The sequence below is a fragment of the Clupea harengus genome, chromosome 5, assembly GCF_900700415.2.
Source record: "Clupea harengus chromosome 5, Ch_v2.0.2, whole genome shotgun sequence".
Lineage (NCBI taxonomy): Eukaryota > Metazoa > Chordata > Actinopteri > Clupeiformes > Clupeidae > Clupea > Clupea harengus.
The window spans coordinates 10787969-10814945 of record NC_045156.1 but is presented as its reverse complement, the minus strand read 5'-3'; the positions used below and the strand labels follow the sequence as shown (position 1 = coordinate 10814945).

The 26977-nt window shown below is 47.0% G+C and overlaps 1 protein-coding gene across 4 annotated transcripts in view; it reads right to left on the bottom strand.

Moving 5' to 3' along the window:
• The window catches only part of kcnab2a (potassium voltage-gated channel subfamily A regulatory beta subunit 2a), a 138741-nt gene that overhangs the window by 54346 nt on the left and 57418 nt on the right, over positions 1-26977 (bottom strand). Inside the window, exon 1 of one of the 4 annotated variants that reach the window (XM_031567685.2) lies at positions 23098-23498. The exons of the other annotated variants lie outside the window; for them this stretch is intronic. Coding sequence (XP_031423545.1) covers positions 23098-23483 — 386 coding nt within the window. The 5' untranslated portion in view covers positions 23484-23498. Of the gene's footprint in view, positions 1-23097; positions 23499-26977 lie in introns of those variants that run through there. 4 annotated transcript variants of the gene reach the window in all.

Sequence of the window (26977 nt, the reverse complement as noted above, 5' to 3'; positions counted from 1 at the left end):
ATTATGCATTCGCCACATCGAGACTGTGCACAGAGGTGTGCATTTTTTCCTGACAGGTGTCTTTTCATAAATACCGTTTAATGTGTAGAAAAGTGCTGAGCACGATTATAGAACATACGCACCGTTGATACATGTGGCCCTGTGTGTGTGTGTGTGTGTGTATGTGTGTGTGTGTGTGTCTGTGTGTGTGTGTGTGTGTGTATGTGTGTGTGTGTGTGTGTGTGTGTGTGTATGTATACTATGTGTATGTGTGTGTGTGTGTGTGTGTGTGTGTGTGTGTGTGTGTGTGTGTGTGTGTGCATTAGTGAGCATACATGTATGCATAATGGATCATGTATAATATATTTATCTAGCTTTTGCGGTAAAGTAAAAGATTAGGCCCAATAAGTATTAGTATGTGTGATAACAGCATATAATTGCATATAGCATACAAATATAGGAACCACAACCATCTAATTTTAACACCATAAGTGTGTGTGTGTGTGTGTGTGTGCGCACACGCATGTGTGTGTTCGGATATCAGCGTCTGGAGTTGGGTTTAAACTAAGGGTATGCGCAGGGTTTCTTTGTGAGTGTGTGTGAGAGTTTCGAGTACTACCACAACCGGAGTGTGTATATTTCATAGCCTGTTCTTGTGGCACGGAGAATTACTTCATAAGACAATGAATGACAGAGACATTATTTATCAATCCCAGAGCCATAGTCCCTGTCCGTGGAGCGGATTAACGACTCTTCGGGCCTGCTATCTCGCCCGATACGGGGGACACAGCCGTGGAGGAGGCTGATAGGTCGATAAAATCATGTGACATTGATGACAGCGTGGGCTGAGGTGTCCATCACTCACTACAGCCAAATCAATACCAGTGGGACATGATGAGGGGATTTCACTGCCTTATCTAGTGCCTTACACACACAACCACACACAGCACACACACACACACACACACAGATACACACACACACCCTCTGTTCCCATGCACACAAATGCCCCCATATGTTCTCTACATGCTTAGCCACCGGTCCAACACACAAACAACCACACACACACCCTCACCCCCTACACACACCCTCACCCCCAACACACACACACACACACACACACACACACACACACACACAACACACACACACACACACACACACACACAGCAACTCCACTGTGGGTCACTTCCCTCTCTCGGGTCACATGAGGTTCAGCTCAAATCCGAGCCCAGCCCACACATTCTCATCTGCAGAGGCACGACCGTTCCTCAGACTGGCCTAAACACATACACAAACACAGATTCAAAAACAGACACTCATCTGCACGGGAGGATGCCAGAGAGCTCATCCCTGGACAGCACACACACACACACACACACACACACACACACACACACACACAACACAGCTGCACGAAACACATTATGTAAATAGTGCTAATCAGGCTTAACTACACTGCCCTGTGCACAGCTGGTTTGCACACTTATGCAAATAGAAAGTGAATCAGAGAACTCATCGTCCTGCACTCGTTTATTCTGAGAGAGGGGTAAGGGCAAGAGAGTGCCAGAGAAAAGCAATACAAGAGGGGACATGAAAGTTAATGGTGTGTGTGTGTGAGAGAGAGAGAGAATAGAGACAGTGTGTGTGTGTGACAGTGTGTGTGTAGTGTCTGTGTGTGTGTGTGTGTGTGTGTGTGCCATAGAGAGAGAGAGAGAGAGAGAGAATACAAACAGTGTTTGTGCAGAGAAAGAGGTTAAAACTGAGAGATTGCAGAGGGGGAAGAGAGATACAAAGAGAGAGAAGAGAGAGAGGGATAACGAAAAAGAAAGATGAGGAGGTGGTGATGACAAATCTGAAGCACTACTAGCTCAGCTAACACAGTCACACTTTGTCAGCATCAGGCCTGAATGTGTGTGCGTGCGTGTGTGTGCGCGAAAGAGAGAGAGTGTGTGTGTGTGGTGCATTTATGGTCCTGTGTTTGATGAGAGGGAACAAGACAGCTGTGCATAGTCTAAGGGCGCAATTCTCCCATGTCCGTAAGTCCAAGAAAAACAAACACCACTACAAGCCCAACCACCACTAAAGGCCAAACAACATATTGCGTATGACGTCGGCAGTAGGCCTTTTTTAACATTAGTATACAAATAACATGCTAAAATGCTGGTTTTAAACTACTGAAATAACATTACGTTTTTTTCCATTACAATGTAATGTAAGGTAACATATTACGTTACGTTATATTAAGCAACAGTTATCATTTACATTCAGTGGAAAGGTGTTTGATGACTTAACTAATATTGAGTGTTTAATAACAGGACAGATAAACTCAAGCTTAAGCTGGGACACTGGAACAAGCATTCTGATGTACCTTTTCCTCAACAAGAAGAGTGCTTGTTAAATCACAAAATCTCCCCACCTTAAAAATCAATGAATCGATAAAACAATATTTCCGCGCACACACACAATCACACAAACATCTACAAACACGCAGAAGAACAGTCATAGAGAGAAGTCAGATGCCCCAGAAAATGACATAAGTTACACCTCCATAGTCATATGCTGCCTGAGTGACACAAACTACTAAATCAAGTTGAATGCACCTGAGGTACACGTGACACACTGTACACCGATAGGTATACTGTATATACTGATGAGTGAGCCTGAAGACCAGTGCCAACTTTTCTGTACTGTAATTGACTTTTGAATGGGCACATTTGCTAAATACAAAGTAAATAAAACATGACCTGACCTAACTTTAAACCACGCTCCAAGTAGCACTCAGTAACTGCCAGAGCATAACTGCACACACTCTGTGGATGTAAAACTGTGGGGCCCATACACAGTCAACGCACACACACACACACACACACACACACACACACGCGTACACACACACACACACAACCGCAAACACACACACACACACACACATGCACGCACACACACACACACACAACCGCAAACACACACACGAACACACGGATACACGCGCGCACAGACACACACACACACACACACACACACACACACACACACACAGGGCAACTGTCACCTAAGGTTTGCTTCAGAGTGAACTCAGCCACCAAAACCATCTGACTCTCCACTTATGGCAGTGTAATTGCCATAAGCCATGACACACACACACACACATTCATTAAAACGCAGCAACTGTCAGTTTGCTTAAGGGTAGCACAAGTGTGTGGACCTTTAAAATCCCCTTGCTGCAGTATAAATACCCTGCGGGAGTGGTGTCCGAAGGTGGCTGGGGCAAACTCTTGGTGGGAGCAGTGGGACTCATTATAAGAGAGGATGAGGCTGTAAAATGTTAGCGTTAGCGAGCAGCAGAGAGCGCGGAGCAGCAGAGCAGCATCTGGATGAGCAGGTAGGCTAATACAGACTACTGATTCAGACTGCACAGGCCTGCCCATTCTGAGCCTAATGTCCAGAGGACACCTCAAATAGAGTGGCCACAGCTGCCCTGGAAACGAGGAGGAGGCAAAGAGGAGAGAGAGAAAGAGAGAGAAAAAGAGAGAAATAGAGAGAGAGAGAGAGAGAGAAAGAGAGCTGAGAGCATTCCAGAAAAAAAGAACATTAATAAAATAATGCATCAGAAGAAGTGCCTAGAGATGGGCCAACTTTTTCCCTGCTGAAAAACCTTTAATGCTAATTTCTTGTGAATGTTACACAGCGTAACCCAGATATTGCGCTTCTATTCGTAAGTTAATGCACTAAGTTAACATATAAACTCAGCCCCTGTAACCTCTTTGCTCATATTCAAACCGCACAGCTTCCTCTTCTTCTTCCTCACCTAAACCACTCCACAAGGCTCACTGATTGGTCCAGCAGAAACCCCATTTGGCCAATCAGTTCTCCCCGAGCCTATATATGCTTGGCATGCTGGGGCAGAGAGATGCGGGCTGGCGGGCCGAGACTACGCCTCAGCTGCCCGTCTGTGGGCATCAGAGGCCGGCTGGTCAGTTTGATTAAGAGCTGATTAATTAGTGCTCCTCTCCTCTCCTCTCATCTCCCCCCAAATCTCATCATCGGCCCGCATCCCAGACACCAGGACCCAAACATGACGCTAGGATTAATGAGTAACACTGATGTGTGTGTGTGTGTGTGTGTGTGTGTGTGTGTGTGTGTGTGTGCATCTATGTGTGTGTGAGTGTGTGTTTCCAAATATCAACCATTTATGCTCATGAGTTAGTGGAACACACAGACAAAGTATGCCTGTGTGTGTGTGTGTGAGTGAGTGAGAGTGAGAGTGTGCGTGTGTGTGTGTGTGTGTGTGTGTGCGTGCACCCTTGTACATGTGTGTGAGTACCAGTCTATGCGATCAACTGAGGTAACCAAAGAAGTCTGTCTCTCTTTCTGCTGGATTCCTGAGGTTTCTCGTGCTAAACACCTGTCATATACACACACACACACACACACACACACACACACACACAGTCCTGCAGCCTGCTTATGTGGTGCTGAGGAGCCGGCGAGTACTGCAGTGTGAGAGACAGAAGAGTGATGTTACCTAACTAAGTGCAGCTCCAATCTGGGGGACAGAGACGGGGACATATGGCAGCACTCACTACTAGCAGCACAGACACACACACACACACACACACACACACACACACACACACACATATGGCAGCACTCACTACTAGCAGCACAGCTTGATGGGACTGGAAGGGGAGGCAGTGACACCGCCACACAAACAGACATGTGCACACTCACATGGACACACACACACACACACACACACACACTCTATCTCCACTGAGTGCATTTTGAGGAGAGAAAGAAAGAGACAGAAAGAGACAGAGGGAAAACAATAGAGAGAGAAAGAGAGAGAGCGAGCGAGAGAGACGAATGACACATGTGCATGAGAGGAAAAGGCATCTAAGTGTTTGTCTGAGAGCCTTAGAGGGAGAGAAAAGAAAAGAGACCGTGACGGAGAATTAGAGACGAGAGACGCTGAGGCAGCACTAGGAAACACTAAGCATCTCCGAGAGAGAGACAGACAAAAGACAACCAAAGAATGAGAGAACACACACACACACACACACACACACACACACACACACACACACACACACACACACACAGGCTTAGATATCAGCTCTGAGCTGTACTTCCAGCCTTAGCTCCCCTTCCCCTCTCCTTCAGTCTGCCTCAATGTGACAAAAGCCCAGGAGGAAGCTCGCTTAAAGTGGCGTCCGGATCAATGGGTTCTCACACGACTCGGCGTCGGGATCAATGGGTTATCTCACACGACTCGGTCCGGATCAATGGGTTATCTCACACGACTCGGTCCGGATCAATGGGTTCTCACACGACTCGGCGTCGGGATCAATGGGTTATCACACGTCTCGGCGCCTTCTGGAAACGACTGCCTGGCCTTCCGCCCTCTTCCTACGCCGCACACATGAGACCGGGATGCTTTGAGGATCGATGGCCTGGCTTGCAGCCCTAACAGGCCCACTGGGGGTTTATGGGAGTGGGCCCGATATGGCTCTTTTATGGCAGGACGATGGCCGCAATGTCATCCGAGGATATCGCCTTTCTTTACAGTTAAGATGAAGATAAATTCAAATGGGTTAAAATAAGCGGAAACAAACACACACAAGCACACACACACACACACACACACAAACACACACACACACAGCTTATAGAACTGAATTGACCATGCAGCACCAGTGATCCCTAGTAAGTGAGTGTGGTCATTAAAGGCATAAAGCTCCACTCCTACTCACAGCACCATAATCTGATCAATGCTTCAACATGAAAAATGACACTTTCACAAACTCCATTTTAAAAGGCAATTACTACACATTGTACTCAGCTCCTGCAGCTGAGGTAAACAGAGGAAACACACACACACACACTCAGACCTGAGCTCTAGCTGCAAACAGTCTTCCTCTCTTTCCCTCTCTCTTACACACACACACACACACACAGCAAAGTTTTACCAGTGAACATGATTGTAAAATCATGACGGAAGGACCCAAGAAGAGAACAAAACCCAAACCAAACAAAGATCCAGACAGTGTCTGAGTCTCTGCCCCACCTGGGCCTGATCTGATGCTGAGGCAGCTGGGGGAGGGAGTGTGATGTGCTGGGGGAGAGAAGCTGCCAAAAGTGGGGCAGTTTGTTTTTACCCCCACCGACAGCCCAGCTGGTGTAATCTGCCCCGTCCCTGTCAGAGTGTCAACTGAGCTGAGATCTGAGGAGGACTGACTAATGTAATGAGACTGACGACGACAACAACAAATACAACGACAACAACCAAACAACAACAACAACGACAACCAAATGAACAAGGTTCCGGTATCCAGGGAGAACTTCACCCAGAATGCTAATCTGGTTCAGACCCGCGCCAGAGACAACTGATATCAGGTTAGGGGCAATAGAACATGCTTTGAACCCCAAGTTGCCCCAGAACAAGCTGTCCCCTGATACCATGGTGGTTTGAGCTTTCTTAAGAAGGTGGCGGATGCCACTAATGCCTGCTGTCAGGGGTGGGGTGTCCTCACACGCCCAAAATAACCCCAAAAAAACAACTACGGACACATGCTTCAGAGGCACACACACTTAGTCCTGTCAGACAGACCTGTGTGAGCATGTGTGTGTGTGTGTGTGCGTGTGTGTGTGTGTGTTTCTGTTCTGTACATGAGGGAACGTTACAACATGTTCCTGTCCATCATTGGCCAGAGTCAGGCAGTGCAGTGCAGTGCCTGGGACCAGCAGGGTCCTTCAGGGATGCCTGCTATCACTGTGTGTGTGTGTGTGTGTGTGTGTGTGTGTGTGTGTGTGTATATAAGGAAGCATACTGCTCCTTTTAAATCTTTAACCGTCCCTTCTCCCTTCTCTCCTCTTTTTCTTCTCTTACTCTTCCTCTATCCGTTCCTCCCCTCTCTTTTCCTCCGGTCATCTCCACCACTCCTCCTTCTCTTTTCTCTCCCTTTACGTCACTTCTCTCTTTCCTCACCTCCCCACCCCCCTCCTCTCCATCCGTCTCCTGCTCTGGAGTGGACGTGTCTTCCTCGATCAGAGACCACCTTCATCACACACAGGCCAGGGAAGGAGGAGAAAAGGAGGAGGAGAGGGGGAAAGAGGGGATGACAAGACAAATAGAGAAGAAGGCACATGAGACAGAGAAAGCACAGATGAGGTGACAGAAAAAGAAAAAGAGGAAATGAGAGACAAAGGGACTCGGAGAGCGGACGAGAGGAAAGCCCTCAGTTACGCAACAATGACTCGCCTCCAGCTCAGAGCACGCAACTACCCCTCTCTCTTTCCATCTCTCCCTCGGCACGTCTCCCTCTTTCACACTCATCCACTATCCCTGTATCTCTCCTTCTTTCCACTTCTCCTTCTCTCTCTCTCTCGCTGCAGCTCTCCTTCTCTTTTACCACACTCATCCTATCCCCTCTCTCCCTCTCTTTTACCACACTCATCCTATCCTCTCTCTCTCTCTCTCTCTCTCTCTCTCTCTCTCTCTTACCACACTCATCCTATCCTCTCTTTCTCTCTCTCTCCCTCTCTTTTACCACACTCATCCCATCCTCTCTCTCTCTCCTTCTCTTTAACCCCTTCATCCCATCCTCACTCTCTCCCTCTCTTTTACCACACTCATCCTATCCTGTCTCTCTCTCTCTCTCTCTCTTCCTCTTTGGAGCCAAGGTACATGAGTAAGGGTGGGGGTGACCTTGCATTACCCCTCCTCTCCTCTCCTCTCTTCTCCCCTTATCCATCATTACTCCGTTCTCCACATTTCTCCTGGGCAGGATGCTTTCCCTCTTCTCTCCTCTTCTGCAATTCTTTACCTCCTGTTCTTTCACCTCCACTCTCCACTTCTGTGTGAGTGTGTGTGTGTGTGTGTGTGTGTGTGTGGGTGACCATGCAGGTGTGAACAATCTTTGGCCATGCCTGTGTGCTCCTTTTGAGCGTGTGTGCGTCTGTGCTACGCTGTGCACTGTGGTCTGTGTGTGTGTGTGTGTGTGTGTGTGTGTGTGTGTGTGTGTGTGCACAGTGCACACATGTGCTGTGCTCTGTGACCATGTGTATTTGTGCGTTCCCCTTGGAGTGTGTGTGTGTGAGAGAGAGTGTGCGTGGTGTGTTTTTGTGCATATGTGCTGTGAGTGTGTGTGTGTGTGCGCATATGTGCTGTGTGTGTGTGTGTGTGTGTGTGTGTGTGTGTGTGGTGTGTTTTTGTGCATATGTGCTGTGTGTGTGTGTGTGTGTGTGTGTGTGTGTGGGTGTGTGTGATTGTGTGTGTGTGTGTGTGTGTGTGAGTGTGTGAGTGTGTGTGTGTGTGTGCATATGTGTGTGTGTGTGTGTGTGTGTTCCGTGGCCATGTGTAATCAGATGAGGGGAGCTGGAGAGGAGAGGAGTGGAGTGGAGTGCAGCCTGAGGGGGAAAGCGGCCCCCATCCAGACCACTGACAGCCGCGATGCAGCGCCAACAACACATCACCACACACCCCCCTTCATCCATCCCCCTCTTTCTTTCACTCTCATTAGTTCTCTTTCTCTATCTGGTCATCCATCCATCCATCTCCTCCTGAATTGTTTCCCCTCCTCATTGAGTCTGTCTTTTCCTCTCACCTCACCCATCCATCCATCTCTCAGCCCCTGCCCTCCTCTGCAGTACGTCTTGGGAGGACAGAGGCTGTTGAGGTCAGCTGACCCCCCCCCCGTTAAAACTCCTGCAGCATCCAGACACACAGTCCAATCTGCACTACTCCATTGTGAGGGGACCCTGGTCTGGTCTGGTCTGGTCTGGTCTGGTCTGGTCTGCTCTACTCTGTACTGCTCTACTGCAGGAGGCTTACGGATCACTGTTCTCTAACCTCGGACACCCTCACTCGATAAAGCTCAACTTTGTCTGAACTCAACTTAAGCAACTTGGCTGAATCCTGAATCCAACCTGCCCTACTTTACTGCAGCTGATCGATGTGTGTTTACCATTTCTGAAGGCATGTTTATATAATAATAATAATAAAAAAAATTGTCAGACTTTAATCGCACAAGCGACACACTGCAACACACACGTGAATACATGGAGGCCACACACACAGTCAGAGGACTAAAGGCTGAAGAGGTAAGGAGGGTAAAAGGTGTGTGTGTGTGTGTGTGTGTGTGTGTGCGCATGCGCATGATGGTGGGGGGGGGGGGTTTAATGGTCTTTGCATACAGCTGTCTTAGTCTTGCCGAGGGATGTTGGGGATGTGTTAAAAGGTCAAAAGTCATGACGGAGTCATGCTCTTACACTCTGCCATGTTCTCACATCATATGACGAAAGCAGCCCTCTGGTTACACACACACACACACACACACACACACACACACACACACACACACACACAGGCATTCATGCCCACTCAAACGCATACCGTAATTTCCGGACTATAAGCCGCTACTTTTTTCCCACGCTTTGAACCTCGCGGCTTAAACAACGACGCGGCTAATTTATGGATTATGATACCTGTGACTGTATACGGTGGCTTTGTGTTTACGGTGGCTTTGTGGAGCTAGGATGCTAGCATGGATGCAGCCGCATGGATGCTTAGCTCCACGCGATTTCTCAGTATCTCAATAACTTAACTAATGTCAAAATAACCACAGTCTACCGGCGTAGACAGAACACAACTCAAAACAGTTTACAACAATACAAATCCAGTCTTTTCAAGTTCTTTAGCTCATTGGTTTCAAACTTAGCGTCTTTCTTCTATCTCACTGTCTTCAATCTAACGTTCTAGCTTCTGATTGACTCTTGCAACTGTGCTCTCTTAAAGCAACAGTGCACTTATCGTAACTGGCTGCACCTGCGGCTTATAGACATGTGCGGCTTATTTATGTTAAAAATAATTATATTTTAAAAATTCAGTGGGTGAGGCTTATATTCAGGTGCGCTCAATAGTCCGGAAATTACGGTACACAAACACACAAACAATCCTACACTCCCTCTCCAGACACACACACACACACACACACACACACACTGCCCCTGGTCCACAGGCCTGGGGGTATAGTGTAAAGGCCGTGTCACTAGGGGCAACTGCACTGGTGGTCTGACTGAAGAGTGCCAGAGGCCAGGACCCTGTGGGTCTCTATGACACTCACACACACACACACACACACACACACACACACACACACACACACAGAGTAATAAATAACCAAGAGACACAGAGAGGAGAGCACCGAGAGCACACAAGCCCACTAACACGACATGGACAGATAGGAAGGAAGAGAAGCAGAGTCCACAGGGTAGATGGGCATGGGGAACAACAGATAGAGAAAAACAGATAGATAGAGAGAGAACTGATAGAGAGGAGGCGGATGAGTATGGCCCTGGGTGTGTTTGGAAGACAGGGGAATATTTTGGGGACAGGAGAGGTGGGGAGAGGGGAGGAGAGGAGGAGTGTGGAAGCCCATTTGAGTTGAGTTTGGCAGAGGCCGGTTACGCAAGGCCACGTATGACGAGCACGCTGCCATACTTGATCCAGCCTCCCACCCCCAGAGGCCTAATGCCCATTACTAACACAGACACACAGAGGGGAGGGAGATGGAGAGATGGGGAGAGGATTGTTCACAAGAGCAAGTAGAGCAGAAGAACAGTCTACCTCCTCAATCTGAGCGAGAAAGAGAGGAAGAATGAAGGAGAGAGAGAGACAGAGATGGAGAAAGACAGACAGACAGACAGACAGACAGACAGAGAGATACAAAGAGAGGAAGTGAGAAAGTTTGCCTTCCTAATCGGCCGAAAAATGAACACGCTAATTTAATTAGAATCAGCCTAAACGGCCCACACCGAATCATCCTTTGAGAGTTAACACTCCTCGCCTCTCCATGAGTCTCCATGAGTCTCCATGAGTCTCCGTGAATTATTAGCTAGTTAGCCGCATGGCTGCCGTGGCGACGCAGAGGAGAAAGAAGGTAAAAACTCTGTTAATGGGCTTACAGAGGGGGAAACAGAGCCGACACCCCAAGGCCCGCTATCCAATCCAATCAGCTCTGGGGGCGCTAAAGCAGCTTCCACCACGTCAGCCGCGTCAGACGGCATCCGTCTGTCTGTCTGTCATGGCCACATGGTTTAAAGAGCAGTTTGGGATTCTAGTCCAGTGCATTCAAATTCGACAAATTGCTCCACAGAGTCTTATATACGGTCTTTTCTCTGTGTCTGTGTGTGTGTGTGTGTGTGTGTGTGTGTGTGTGTGTGTGTGTGTGCTTGCTCAAAAAGACTTCAGTCTTCCCACAGTTCTGGGTCTGTAAATGGGAATCAAACACAGTGGCCTCGGATCGAGCCGTCAACAATTCCAGCCAATCAACATGTTGCTTCAGGACCACGTGTAACAGGGAGGGGTGTAACTTGTTTTGCTGTTGAGCCCAAATTATCTACAGCTTTTCCCAGGATAGCGGGAACACTACCTTTAAATGTCCAGGATAGCGGGAACACTACCTTTAAACGTCCGTGGAGTTGAGGAAGGCCAGCCATGCATCATCCTGGGATGTGCTTTATCACTGTGGCTGGGCGGAACAGATGTTACGGAGGTGATGTGCGATGTGTGTATGGGGGGGGGGGGGGGGAGACACGTCACTCACGATGGATGAGCTCATTAAAAAGCAGGCTGGTGTTTAGTAAGCAAGGACAGCATGCAAAGTAAAAACTAGTTGCCAAAGAAACAGCCACATAGTATGTGAGTGAATGTAAGTATACAAGTGTGAGTGTGTGTGTGTGTGTGTGTGAAACAGAGCGCATTTATGAGTGTGTCTGTTAGAGACAGCAGATGCATTTGTGTGTATGTATATGATGCAATAACGTTAGGGTGTCTGTGTATGTATGTGTGTATGTACAGTATGTATGTATGTATGTATGTGTGTATGTGCAAGTCTGTGCGTATAAATATATATGTGTGCTTGTGTGTGTATGTATGCGAGTCTATGTTTGTATGTGTGTATGTATGCAAGTCTATGTTTGTCCGTGTGTTGTGTGTGTATGTATGCAAGTCTATGTTTGACTGTGTGTTGTGTGTGTATGTATGCGAGTCTATGGTTGTATGTGTGTTGTGTGTGTATGTATGCAAGTCTATGTTTGTCTATGTGTGTGTGTATGTACACGGGTCTATGTTCGTATGTGTGTTGTATGTGTGTGTGTATAAGTCAGGCTGGTGACTCCTCCAGTGAGCGACGTGTAGACCGTGATGCTGCTGGTGGCTGCGTGTGTGTGTGTGTGTGTGTATGTGAGTCTATGTGATTGACAGAAGGAGACCTGACAGGCCTGTCTTTACACTCGGAGGCTGCTCCGGAACGACACTGGCATGGCCAGCAGCCCAGTGTTGACCAGCTCTCAGGCAACCAAGCACTGAAGCAAGTACTAAGACACACACACACACACACACACACACACACACACACACATTAGAGAGAAGAATGTATGATGGCTTCAAGCTAGCATCAATCACGGTGTTGCGTGTACAACTGCATGTGAGTGCATGCGTGTATGTGTGTGTGTGTGTGTGCAGGAAGGCAGGGTTCCACTATGTAACTTTACTGTTGCCATTCTGCTGCTGCCTAGTGGTGAGAAAGTGTTAAAGGTCAGAATGCAAAAATGGTCAATCTTGAGTGGGAGTTTAATACATATGCAACTCTTTGGGTAGGAAATAAGACTTGTTAATCAGAAAATGCACATCATTTTTTTGTTTACAAAGGGGTCCTCTGACATGTCCACACAGAGGAACCGTTAAAACAGAAGTTAGTCTGTGCCAACAGATTAATTTCTGGGTCACTTCATGGATTCTTTGGTGAGAACAAGTGATCAGAGTGATCTACAAACAGAACTCAATGGGTGTAGTTTTTACTTGATTACCAAATGTTCTTCTTTTTTTTAACGAGGTATTGATTGTTGTTCAGAACTGCTAACCAAGATTAATTCTGTAATACAAGGCAAACTTTGCAGACTGACAGCAGAGATAAGTGCTGTGAGCAAACACACATAAGTGGCATACTGGCCTTACAGCGGTGAAACGACTCCACTAAAACTCACTTCAGTATTTGTAACACTTTGGCGCCACCTTGTGGTACACAGGAGCACAGCAACCACCTCAGACTACCACTAGACTTCATTCTCCTGAATATTAAATGAGTATAATTAGAGAGCTAATCCATCAGAGGCGTCTGAGACAGGGTGGGGTATGGTCCCGTGGTCATTACCACTCAGTGAGCGGAAGAACACATGAGCTGAAATCAACAAGATGGGGACGGGGGGAAGAGTGATGTCAGAGGGCCTGGCCCTATCAGCACCAGGCTCCACTCCTCCACCATGGCTGGGACTACATACATTAGCCACATTTATGACATACAATTGGCATTAAGTCAAGGTAAATGGTAAATGGACTGCCTTTATGCAGTGCTTTGCTACTCATAGAGCACTCAAAGCACTTTACAGATAAATGTCTCAGACATCTACGCCTTCACACACCGATGGCAGAGGCTACTATCTAAGTTGGTCATCTGTCTGAATGAAGTCAAGAGGAAAGTACTTTGAAGATAAGGGACATATTAAGGTGACATATCCCACAACCAATCAAAGAGCCACCATTTCATTTCAGTGACACGTACACAGTTAACCAATGTTACTAGCTAAAAGGTCCTAAAAGCAGGTCTAAAATTCCATCTGAATATCTGCCTCAGAGTCTTCCAGAAAAGGCTGTCTGGCAACCAGAAAGACGTTCAGTCACTGACCAAGCAACAATGGATGAGTTGAGAGGCTGTAAATGGACAGCAATGACTAATGTCAATGTTGTACCTGTTGCGTCACTTGAATATGCTTGGCCATCGTATGATACAACCCCTCAGGCACTAACGACCATCTTGCTAGAACTGGAGGGAGTCACCACGGAGACAGCTACCTAGATTCCATGCCAGATCAGGACCCGCTCCTTCCAGAGACATTTGATATCTATGGTAACCTGTGGCCATTTCCAAGTGTCTCAATTATGAGGCATGTTGGACACATACTGTGGATTAGCTCAGATCAGCTAGATTTGAATATTGACTATAGACTATTGATTATTGACTGATGTGAATCGTTTATGTGAATGTATTCTTAAAGGGTGACCTATGTGCGGGGGCTCTTCTGAATGGATGTGTGCTGACCACAGACACACATCCCTACAGACGGCGGTTAGGCCACTGCCAGGTGAGCCCTAGCCTGCGGAGGCCGAGGCAGAGGCACACGTTTAATTAAGGGAGAGTGCTCCACTCCTGTGAGATGAGCCTGGAGCCGTGCCAAAGGCTGCGTGTGTGTGTGTGTGTGTGTTTACGCTATACAGTAGGCACTTGAGATCCGGAGATACGTTCCGACACCAGCACCCGAGGAACTTTCCGCTGCGACAACATACATCAGCTCCAGTAATTATTCATCGTTGGAAAAGAACATTAGAAAGAAATTCTTTTTTCCACATTTTTTTCTGCGTTTGGTTTTCATCCTCATTACTGACTGGTCTAGCGAATCGGAGCGCACAAAGCAAGTGTTTGGTATCCCCGATGACGTAAGATCTGGTGGCTGAAAAAACTGTCTGGAGAGACCTGCACCCGACAATTCAAATGAAACACAATCCTGCCCAATGTTAGCAGGTTTTCCTCTGTCTCATCTCGATCTGGTCACATGCAGAGCTGGGTCTCTTACCTTAAACTACACCCAAAGCCTACATCTAGAGGCCACTAGTGTGGGGTCAGGATGTCCTGTAGGCCTTCCAGAGGGGCCTGCACCTACCTGTTGAGTACTGAGTCCTAAAGTGGACAGTCTGGTGCTGTGTGCCTCGTTACTTGGCAATCACTAAATCACCAATCACTACTTGGCAAAGCTACACTGCCCTTGCTAAAAGAAGGTTACGAGCGGCCGGTAGAGTTACCTGTGCGGCTGTATTTGACGGCGGCACTATTCTACACTTGCAGGAGGCCGGAAGGCAGAAACACACACATACACACACACACACACACACACACACACACGCACACAGGGCGCTCTCTCCTGATATCCTGAAATAATGATGAGGGCAATCGGAAGTGCGTGCCCGTCCTTGGCCTGATTTGCAGCTTTCATTACAGTGTAACGGCGGACAGATCGCGATACGGCAGTCAATTAGAGTCAGCTGAGCCCCCATGGATCCTGTGGAGGTGCCGCAGGTCGTGTTTCGGGGAGAAATCCCACACCGACGTTATGAGAGTTTGAGAGAGATTTACTGTGAACATAAATCAGCTACGCGGACAAGAACAAATGTCAAACACACTAATTACTTACAGAGTTTTTGACTAAATCTAGTGAGCCACCCAACTGACACTACTACCACACAAACATCAACAGCACAGTCACTGATAAATGGTCGCTACCGCACTTAATGATGCATTTGGGGCAAAACAATAGGAAACATTGGCCCTCATTCTCGAACATTTTCTGAAGTTTCTTCTGAAATGTTTCTTACGGGCTTCGGAAAAACAACGTAAGCAAAAGACATCCGCCAAATTCATGCACGCTTGAAAATGCGGTCCTACGCAGCAGAAGTTTTCTGGGCTGTGCTCCCCCGGAAGAGTTTTCTTAAATTGAAAGCGCGTTCTCGTGCTCCTGAATTTGCATACATACACGCCCTGCCAGCTCCTTATAAGGGCACGCAACCGTAGTGACGTGTGCAGTCGGAATCGACCGAATCTACACGAAAACAACTCGTAAACGGGTCATGTCAAAGCGGTTTCGTGTACATTACATTTAGTCATTTAGCAGACACTTTTGTCCAAAGCGACGTACAAGGGATAGAACAGTCAAGCTACGAGCAATAGAGACCTAGTGTAACAATAAATACTACTTTACATAATAAATAGAAAAACGAAATAGGAAATAAAAACGAAGTGCAGGAATGTAACTGCTATAAGTGCAAGTTAAGCACTAGTCGAAGTGCCAGTTAGGAAGGGAGGTGCTCTCTGAAGAGTTGGGTCTTCAAAAGCTTCCTAAAGGTAGAGAGGGACGCGCCTGCTCTGGTAGTGCTAGGCAGTTCGTTCCACCCATAGACATATATACATATAATGGGGCGTCTATGTATATATGTCTATGGTTCCACCAACGTGGAACTACTTGGAAATTCTGGATTGCCGTACTTGCACAGACGGCAGTGCCAAACGACGCTCACTAGACGAGCGCAGCATTCCGGTGTAGTCCTTTTATTTATTTTATGACATCACGGTGCCTCGTAGAATCATGACTATAGGCCTATATGTGAAACGTAATTGTTAATGATACTTTAATCCGAAATTCTTCTTAACTGCGTTCGAGAATGAGGCCCATTGGGTGGTAGAAGCTGTTCTTACAGTTTCCAACCGAGGACACAAAACTACACAACAAACAACCTGGAAACAATTGACACATACTGTTGCTTGAACTTAAAGAATGACTATTTATTCTTCTATATCACTAGTAAATCACTAATATGCAATACATTGTTGTTAATGTTGAAAATGTACATTGAAACATGTATTATTATCATGTTATTATTATTAGTATCTCACAAGGTATGGCTAATTGTCCAGCCCCCCAGGCTGAGTGAGCGCTAACGTTACTGCAGATGCGGTGGCTCCTCTTTCATGGACAGCTGGTCAGCCAAGGTTCGCTGGGCAGAGGAGCATATAGCACGTGTCTGACTGGGCCTTGGGTTGCCTTAATGAGGATACACAAGATCCTCCATCACACTCAAATGCAGATACATGACCAGGTGAACCTTCCACATGGGACACGCAGGTACACACACAAACACACACACACACGTGCGTGCACATGGGCGGTTGAGCAGACGAATCCCATACCCCCTGTAAGCCGATCTCCAGGCCCACCGGTGTATTGACCATGATCTCCACAGTCGACTGGCTGCCTGAGCCGCCCTACCGGAGACGCACAGCACAGTGACGAACCGCAGCCTCGGTCATCCAACACCTGCGAGCGGAGAGCAGCGGTCAAAACAACAACAGTCAGGCCATGCCAACGCATCACGGCAAACAATGCCTCATTTCTACGCATAAAGGAGCAGGGGCCGGCCGACTGAGACAGACCTTAATGGTTACATGGGTTAGGGCTAAGAGAAGCCTTCAAAGATAGTGGTCAACTAGGCACTGCAAAGAACTCAGTCACCTCACTGCTTACAAACACTGTAGAGATGGTGACACATGATCTAACGCGCTAGTCTGCTCCAGTCAACAGAGAGAGGCCAGGGCTACTAGTTGCTATAAGAGTAAGTCGTTTACAACCTCAAGAAAAAAAAGAAAGGAAAACATTGACGCCACTTTGGACTCAAATCTGCTAATCGACCTACACTATGTACTACTCTCCCCACACAAGACACTGCCCAGGAGGAGGACTGTCCATTTCTGATTACCTGCGTTAGCCAGCCTGCCACCACACATGAACCTACACTGATATATCCGGTGTTAAATCCGTCCGGTGTTAGATTCGTCCGGTGTTAGATACGTTCTGTGTTAGTTCCGTCCGATGTTAGATCCGACCGGTGTTAGATCCGTTCGGTGTTAGATCCGTCTGGTGAATCTAGACCAGGTCCATTCCAGGGCCCATATTCACAAAGCAGGCTAACAGTAGCTGCCAACTTGCTGATTTAGGAGAAACTCCTAAAAATAATGGGCGTGTCAGTCTTAAAAGACAGCATCTAAATTGTGAGGGAATAATTGTGGAGTTTATAAGGGATGGAATCAACACCACCAACCAACCAAAATGACCGAAATCATTGACCAAATTCTATTTAATGTAACATTTTATTGTAAAATCAAACTAGCTCCTATCTACATAAAAATGTCATTATACAGATGCATTTTAGAAAACAAGGCGAAGAGTCTTGGTATGTGGGTAGTGTATCCCGTTATTATTTAATTTGAAGATTGTCATATTTATTTATTTAATTTGAAGCTTGTCATATTTATTTATTGTTCTTTGAGGCAGGCTATGAAGCACAGGCCTACTCACCGGCACAGACCTGTCACTCACCACGAGGTCGCTGAAAGCAGGCGTGTGCATGAGACTTGAGGTCAGCTATGGCAACGCAGTCTTTCTGTTAGCTTAAGAGTGCTTGCTTTTCCTTTGGTCTCAGCAACTTTGTGAATAGGATTTATGAGACACACTTTCTTAGTGTGACTTAGTAGCACTTAATACAGGCCCAGTTCAGGCCCAGATCAGGCCCAGAGTAGGGGCGACCTAAAGACACGACTGAAGAAACAGCAGCATCATCATGCTTACAAAGAACTGCACTGCTTCGGCTTGGGATGGACACACACACAAACACAAGACACAAGTGTTCATGGCGAGATGAGGGCTGGCGGGCAGGGTTGGGTGACACTGTTTTGAGATTCAGTTGAACTGTTCCCCACATCCTTATAGTTTGCCTGGGAGACAGATCTGCCCTTCTCGTATTGTTGGATGCGCACACACACACACACACACACACACACACACACACACACACACACACACACACACACACACACACACACACACACACACACACACACACACACACACACACACACACACACACACACACACACACACACACACACACCACGGCTACCCGCGACCTAGATGATGAAAATAAACCAGTGGGCTGCTAGTGTGGCTTCAGAGCAGCCGGCCGAGCGACTGGGGGAAAGCAGCTCACTTCCATGCAGAGCCTTTTACTGGGGCAGAGCTGCAGGCTTCTGCATGATGGTACTATACTACAACTAAAACTTCTACTATGATGGCACTATACTACAACTACAACTTCTACTATGATGGTCCTATACTACAACTACAACTTCTACTATGATGGTCCTATACTACAACTACAACTATGATGGTCCTATACTACAACTACAACTTCTACTATAATGGTACCTAACTACAACTTCTACTATGATGGTACTATACTACAACTACAACTATGATGGTCCTATACTACAACTACAACTTCTACTATAATGGTACCTAACTACAACTTCTACTATGATGGTACTATACTACAACTACAACTTCTACTATGATGGTACTATACTACAACTACAACTTCTACTACAACGTCTCTAACACACACAAACACAAAGAGTTCTGCCTGCACAATTCAATGATTACAAATGTCTGTCATTACACTAACTATACACAAACACACCCAGCTATGCTAGCATGTGTCTATTAGTATGGCGGTATAGCTCTTTCGTGATATTATCTTCCCTGTGATAACTGTACTCTAAAATCTCTAACACACCAGGGGTGGATCTTAATGCGGAACCGTAGTGACTAGACTGTAACCACCTTCAAAACAGCCGAGACAAATGAAAAGTTTATTGTTCATATTCTGTGGATACAAGTATCAATGAATCTAAAGCGTGAGGGCAGCCAACCTACATGTGAACGTCTACGCACACTGCCAGGTCCAAAGCACCATTTACAGCCTGTAGGTGGCGCTTTTGCAGGAAGGAGGTGGGCGAATATAGACAAAAACTCCACTGTAAGCAATGTCAGTCCATGAAAGCTAGTCAAATGTAGTGGACTAAAAAAAGTCAAAGTGCCAAAGTGCAGGGAGGTGTGTTTAACAACGCCACCCTATGGAAAAGCTCTGACATTTCCTTGCCACCCCAAGAGAGAAGTTCTGGATCTGCACACACAGACACACACACACACACACACACACACAGGTATGTTTTCAGTGGAAGTCCAGTGCGAGATGCACACAGTGATGAGAAACAAACACGCATAGAAACACGGCAGGCTCTTTTCCCTGCATTCACGCTGGCTGGCAGTCACAACAGGTGCGTTTTAGTTCTGGACCAGTTCGCCATCACCGCTGAACTCACATTTGGCCAGCTGAGATGGCACACACACACACACCACACACACACACACACACACCATAGGCGGAGATCCCAGGGGGGACGGGGGGGACCATAAACCATAAAGTTGTCCCCCCCAACAATCATTGAAAACAAACATTTTTTTTTTTTTTAAATATAGTAATATGAAATAAAAATACGACGACACAAGCGGTGCTAATTATAGACGTAAAACAATGTGTTTTTTAAGTGTTGAAAAATCATGTTCCCCCTATTCCTCAAAGTGGGTTGGTTCACATGCTGTTTCCAACGGGCAGGGCTACTGGCAGCTCCGTGTTTCAGTTAATCAGCCCAATAGCCTACACGGTCAGATTGTCAGTCTGTTTCCTCCTCTGTCCCCTGTCGCTGCCGCTATGATACACGATATCTAAGAGATTTACCTCATTCTCGAACGCAGTAAGAACATGTAAAGAAAAAGTTTTTTTTTCTAAACTTCATTTACGAAGTTCCAATCGATATGCACAAGTATACATAAGTTTATTAATGGATTGGCATGACAACGTGAACGTTTGCCGATAACACACGCATGTCGGTAATTAACACCGTTAAGATAGCTAGCTAGACAGTCTAGACACTGTCCTGTCAGGGGCAGGTTCATGCTAGTTAATAAACGTAGGTCTACATCTCAGTGCCTCTCCAGATTTGTTAAATTATCTGAAGGTAAATTAATGTCATCTTTTCCTGCGGTCCATTAACTATGCTGGTATTGCAACATGGGGTGGCAGTGGTACAGGGGGTAGAGAAGTCGTATTATAATCAGGAGGTTACTAGTTCGATTCCCTGTCAAAGTGTCCGTGAGCTGTTTTATAACTTATTTTGAGCATCAAGTTCTCTTGAACTTTAGACATTATTTGTCTGTAAATAAATATTTCGTGTTAGTACATTTAATGCTGTTTAGAGAATTCTAAAATGACTTCGAATTTTTGTTTGTAAATGTGATAAGAGAATTCGGTATTGAGCAGTTTATGCTAGCTCTCGTGAAAGCAATTTTTTCATGTCCCCCCCCCCCCGGAATTACTCTCTGAAATTTGACCATGTATTGTCCCCCCCTACAATGAAATGGGATCTCCACCCCTGACACACACACACACCAAGTAGTTCACACCTGTGAGTGCACCTGTGCTGGCACCAGCAGCAGGGCAGTTGTTGTTCCTGAGATAGCTCAGCGCACCTGACCACCAATTGAACGCTGTGGTCACTGTGACACACTTCTGCACAAAGCCTTTTTAATACAAATACAGCTTAGACCACACATTAAGTGAAAAAGAAACGAATTCAAGCAATCATGTAGGGTCAGCTCTGATACTACTCACATGGGGTAAACTACTGCACATCCTCCACGTACACCTGGTTACACCTGGTCCATCTCTCCCTCCCCTCTGTAGCTCCACAGCTTCCCCCCGTTATCCTTCTGTCCTGCCGCTATCCATCCCTCCACCCAGGTGTCCGCACTACTAACCGAGAGCCGAGGGATAAGCACCTGCTGTAGGTCATCCTGACCAAACCAGGGCACACCGCTAGGTAGTGCTGCTGAAGTCCTCATTTCAGGACTCGCGTTAGCCGATAACAACGAACAACATCTCAGCTGCCTGGTTGGAAAGGATGCCTTTAGTCACACTAAATACCAACTTTGTGACGGAGCGAAATCTGTGCCGTCACTTTGAATAGCGCAGAAAGACGTTGGGGAAATTGTTGAGGCTAAATGAGTGCGGTTGTATGTGAATGCTTCATGAACTGTATGACCAACGTGAAACGGAATCGCGGGTGAACAGCATGGCGCCGTGCTGTGTGAGCCTGCAAGAAGGATCACGTTTGGACTACAAAATGAAAGATCATTTAAATCGCGGAGCTCACCTGCAGCATAACCAGCGCCCAACCGAAGCAGAGCGCATTTGAAACTACTTCCTTATTCGTGTAGGAGCGCCAAACAATGGGCTGTTCCATTTGAGTAAGGGGTGTTTGGTCCATTGAGGATAATGTTTGTATATCTGGCTGTCAGAAGCCCAATTAACTATATTTGTACATGTGCAGATTCCAAATATGAATTATTGTATGCATGATACATGTTTAAGAGTAAAAAGATATGTCTGTTTAGATAATTGATTAAAGTATAATGGTTAACTCCTGGGAGGAGGGGGTTAGGGTGAATATAACCTGCATCCAGGTAATGGCAGGCAGTCTAGCTTTGTCCTCTGAGGTGAGAGGATGACTGTACTAATCAATTAAGCTATTTATTGCAAGTCAGTAGAACTACTATTTTTATTTGTTTGTGTTGGGAAAGTTAGTGCTGTTAAATGTAAAGTGCGTCTTGTCTGTTCACCTGCCGGCAGCATAAATAAATCTGCACCTTTTTGGCTTACTTGAACGCTTTCTACTGGTTACTGCCTCTGCCGCTCAACACTCTACTTCACAAACTTGAAAAAGAAACACTTGTACTAACCTAATAGCTCCATTTATGTCGTGCACTCCTCCAGCCACACGTCAACCCATCCATAAAGCCACAAAGGTGTTTTGTTTCTCCTTTCATTTTATACTCCACGCTTGAAAGGAGAACTTTTAAAAAGGTAGAATTTTTTTTTAACCTGGGCCCTATTTTCCCATCGTTTTGGGTCAACATTTTTACTAGGGACAAACAGGACCGAAATCGGTCCGGTATAGATGTAGAATGCTATGACAGCCATCACGCTATATCGAGATTCGCTTTCTCCTCTTCCGGTCCTCTGTAGAGATCCTTTCCATATTGTCAGACACTTATAATAACACTATGAGCCTGTCAGTGGCGAAAACCAGCAGTTTTCTTTGACACCGATACTTGTCCCCAAGAATTACACTGTATAGCTGTTTTGCAGTTGCCAGTTATTGCATTCTAACTCAATACTGGATCAATTTTGATCATTTTCGAAATATTGGACCTAAAAAGATGGGAAAATACCCTTTAAGGTTCCCATTCTACGTGCAGCGGTTCTCACCGATACTGAACGTCGCTACTGAAAGTTCCCACGCCCTTTTCTAGGCTCAGCTGTGCGTCAAAGCTCAGGTACCAGAAGCATCACCTGCTCCAGGCGTTTTAAGTGCCCTGCTCTTCTCAATGCTCAGCTTAACCTCCACCCTCTGTTGCTGATGCTGCCACCCTTACCCTCCACCCTCTGTTGGCTCCTGCTGCTGCTGCTGCTGATGATGCTGCTGCCACCCTTACCTGTACTTCATGCCTGTCTGGAAGGACACGCACTCCTCCAGTGCCAGGCAGTTCATCTTGAGGAAGTCCTCCATGTTCTTGACCTGGGCGGCCAGGCGCTGCTCGCGCAGCCGCTGGAGCTCGGCCTGGTCGAGTTGGCGCGCGGCCGCCGACGGCTGGTTGAGGCCCTGGTCCGAGTGGTAGCGGCTGATGCCGGAGCGGATGCTCTCGCTGTAGGACATGGACAGCATCTTGCCTCCTCCGTCTGCGTCGCCGCTGCTGCCGCTACTGCTGCTCTTACGGATGCCTGCGCCCGGTTTGGGGATCTGCAGTTTATTGGAGGGATGATGGCCGCCCGATGAATGGCGGGTGAGGGACGAGGAGCCCCCATAGCCGCCCGCGAACATCACCGCAACAACGAACACACTACCGCCACTCTTCTCACGCGCACACACTCACACACACACACACTCTCTCTCTCTCTCTCGCAAACTCACACCGTCACGCTCTCTTTAGCCACACACAAACACACTTATCTGGAACTCTCTCTGTCAACACACCTCTCCCTCTCACCGTCTCTCTCTCTCTCACACACACACACAGAAACACACCCCCTCTCTCTCTCTCTCTCTCTCTCTCTCTCTCTCTCTCTCTCTCTCTCTCTCTCTCTCTCTCTCTCTCTCTCTCTCTCTCTCTCTCTCTCTCTCTCTCTCTCTCTCTCTCTCTCTCTCTCTCTCTCTCTCTCTCTCTCTCTTTCATGTATACCCTCACTCCGTCTGCTTGCTCCACCCTTCCCAACCTCCCGCCCTCCCTCTCTTGCACCTCCCCTTTCCCCCCTTGTCTCGGCTCAGGCACGGGCGCAGCCACGGGTGCAGGGCAGGCTCAGGCACGGGCGCAGTCACAGGCACAGGCACGGGCGCAGGGCAGGCTCAGGCACGGGCAGGGCTATCCGGGGCCGGCCAGCACGGAACTGGGAGCCAGCGGGGCACAGGAGGAGCCTTAAATAGCACCTGCTTCAGGATGGAGGGATGGAGGAGAGAGATAGAGGAGGGGCAGGAGGAGGAAAAAAGGGGGAAGAAAGAGAGAGAGAGAGAGAGAGAGAGACTGTCCCAGTAGTGGGGAGCTGTGCAATTCTGTAATTAGAGCCTGGCTCTATTACATCCCCTCTTCTCTATCCATTTGCATATCTCGCTCTCTTTAACTCTACCCTCTGTCTCTCTTCATCTCTCTCTCTCTCTCTCTCTCTCTCTCTCTCTCTCTCTTTCTCTCTCTCGCTCTGGGATCCAATTGCAGACGCACAGGTGTGCTCAGGTGAGGGAGAGGGTGGGTTTTTAGGAGCAACCAGTCAACAGGTGGGGAATGGATGGGGGAAGGTGTGTCTCTGTGTGTGTGTGTGTGTGTGTGTGTGTGTGTGTGTGTGTGTGGGCTGAGGGAAGGTGTGTGTGTGTGTGTGGGGGCTGAGGGAAGGTGTGTGTGTGTGTGTGTGTGTGTGTGTGTGTGTGTGTGTGTGTGTGTGTGTGTGTGTGTGTGTGTGTGTGTGTGGATGGGCTGAGGCGTAAACAGGCTATGCATGCAAGGTCTCTTCTCGTTTTGCATGACAACAGCAGAGGGGATTAAGGACCCAACCATGCACAGATCACCACACACACACACAGACACACACAGCAGGTGAAACTTGGGTAGACAAGCGAGAAAAAGAAAAGGGATCATTGAGAGTTTAGGTGTGTGTGGGGTGGGGCGGAACGGTGCCCTGGCTGACGCTCAATCAGAACGGTGCCCACTCCAGGCATCCCCACTGCTGCTGACACACATACGTACATCACAGAGAACAGCCGAGGCACTCTGCTGCCTCCTACTGGACAACACTAGAACACACAGCATGCATGGACTACAACAGACTACTACTTCGATCATTCATTTTTTGCCCACATCAGGGAACAATGTGTTTCTTGGTAAAAAAAAAAAAAAACAGATTTAACAACAAAGCCAACTAGATAGATGTTTGTCTATTAAGGATTTTTTTTTTTCAGATTTATGTTTCAAATATGCACAGTCTCAATCTATAACTGTAATATAATTAGGTTAAAGTAATCCGCTTCTCTGATGGATTCATATTAGATGTGAGTAATTGTTCTTTGGATTCTGGACATTGTTTGGACAGTGTCCATACCGTTCCATTAATACAGTAACTCTAATAAGCCAGACCCTTATCTGACTAAATATTGATGACTTGTGGGTACAAAGTTGACAGTCACAACACCAGGGGGGAATTATCATCTTTGTTCCTATTTTGGTGACAAAAAACAGCTTTCTACGAAAGTCTATCGTCTCACTTAATGTCTGGAGACAGCGCTACCACTCAGCCAACAGGAAGCCTGCGCTAACTAATGGTGCAAACATACTTTCAAGTAAACCTACAGGTGCCAGCAGATGCTTTAAATGCACCATATTAAGTTACACTTAGCACCATAGCAGTGGATCTGATGTCTGAAGAAAGACATGAAAGCACTCGTGACACCAAGTATGTGCCTTAAGGATTGATGGAGACAGTCAAACCATGTGAAACCTGTCCGGCAAATATAATGATTAATCTCCAATTTAAAAATCTAAATCTTTTCTTTATTAGGACTATACTATATGACCAACCTCTTTCAGCTAGCCTACCTAAACTGATAGCAACATCGAAGCAATCAAAATACACCCAACAACAAAGCAATCAAAATACACCCAACAACAAATGCTAGCAGACTAAAACAATCAGGTCTTTTCTGTGTTGTATGAGCACCAACCTTCTCATTTGCTTTATAATCTATCCGCAGACAAAAAGGAAATCCTCCCACACTTCAGCACATACAGCCACGAGACAAACTGATCACTAATCACTAATTGGCCGTTAGCTGTGCTCATATTTCATCTAATGACTATCCACTTAGCGTACATGCTAATACCAATTAGGTGCTGCATCCTACACATCACACCCAATGCTCATCAGTCCTTCAGCAGCCACCCCCAAACACACACACACACACACACACACACACACACACATCACACCCTATGCTCATCAGTCCTTCAGCAATCTGCCCTTACTCTGCATTTACTCTCACAGCATCACGCTAAGCTGACAGCGGCTAAAAACGCTCATCTGTCTCACGCGGATAAGCCGCTGCATTAGCGCTACGCACCGACGCTACTGCTGAGGCTGAAGGGTTAGCGGCTCCATCACACTGAAGGGTTAGCGGCTCCATCACAATGCCTGTATTGATCCTTCGAAGGTCCACAGGGTAGAGGACAAGCCTCAGCACCACTCAGCTAAACTGCCAGACTGCCTGAGTGCATCAGATCAAATAGAAACTGCTGGATAAGCTGAACACACAAACACACACACACACACACACACACACACACACACACACACTGAACAGACTGAAGTACATGAACTGTGCACTTCCTTGACAAAGGAACGGAGAAACTAAAAACACATATCCTCATCCGTCATATTTTCAGTTGATGCCATTCAAACCCATCTCTACAACTGATAGATTATCCTCTACATTGCCGATATTGACCTCATTGCAAAGTTGATGTTAACTCTAGCTTAATTAAGTCACCAGCAACCTCCATCACCAGGGTCCAACCAGCGAGGTCCACACACCTAATGAGGACCAGCGAGGTCCACACACCTAATGAGGACCGGCCAGGCATTGGAAGCTCAAGGGGTGGGCAGGGGACCAGGCCTGCAAGCGGGCACCACCATGCAGGATTCAAGCGAAGCAAAAAACACAACAACTGAGGCGAAAACTCGCACCCATGCAGATGCCTGCACACACATCCCCCCCCCCCACACACACACACACTAATGCTCTCTCTCTCTCTCTCACACACACACAGACACTAATGC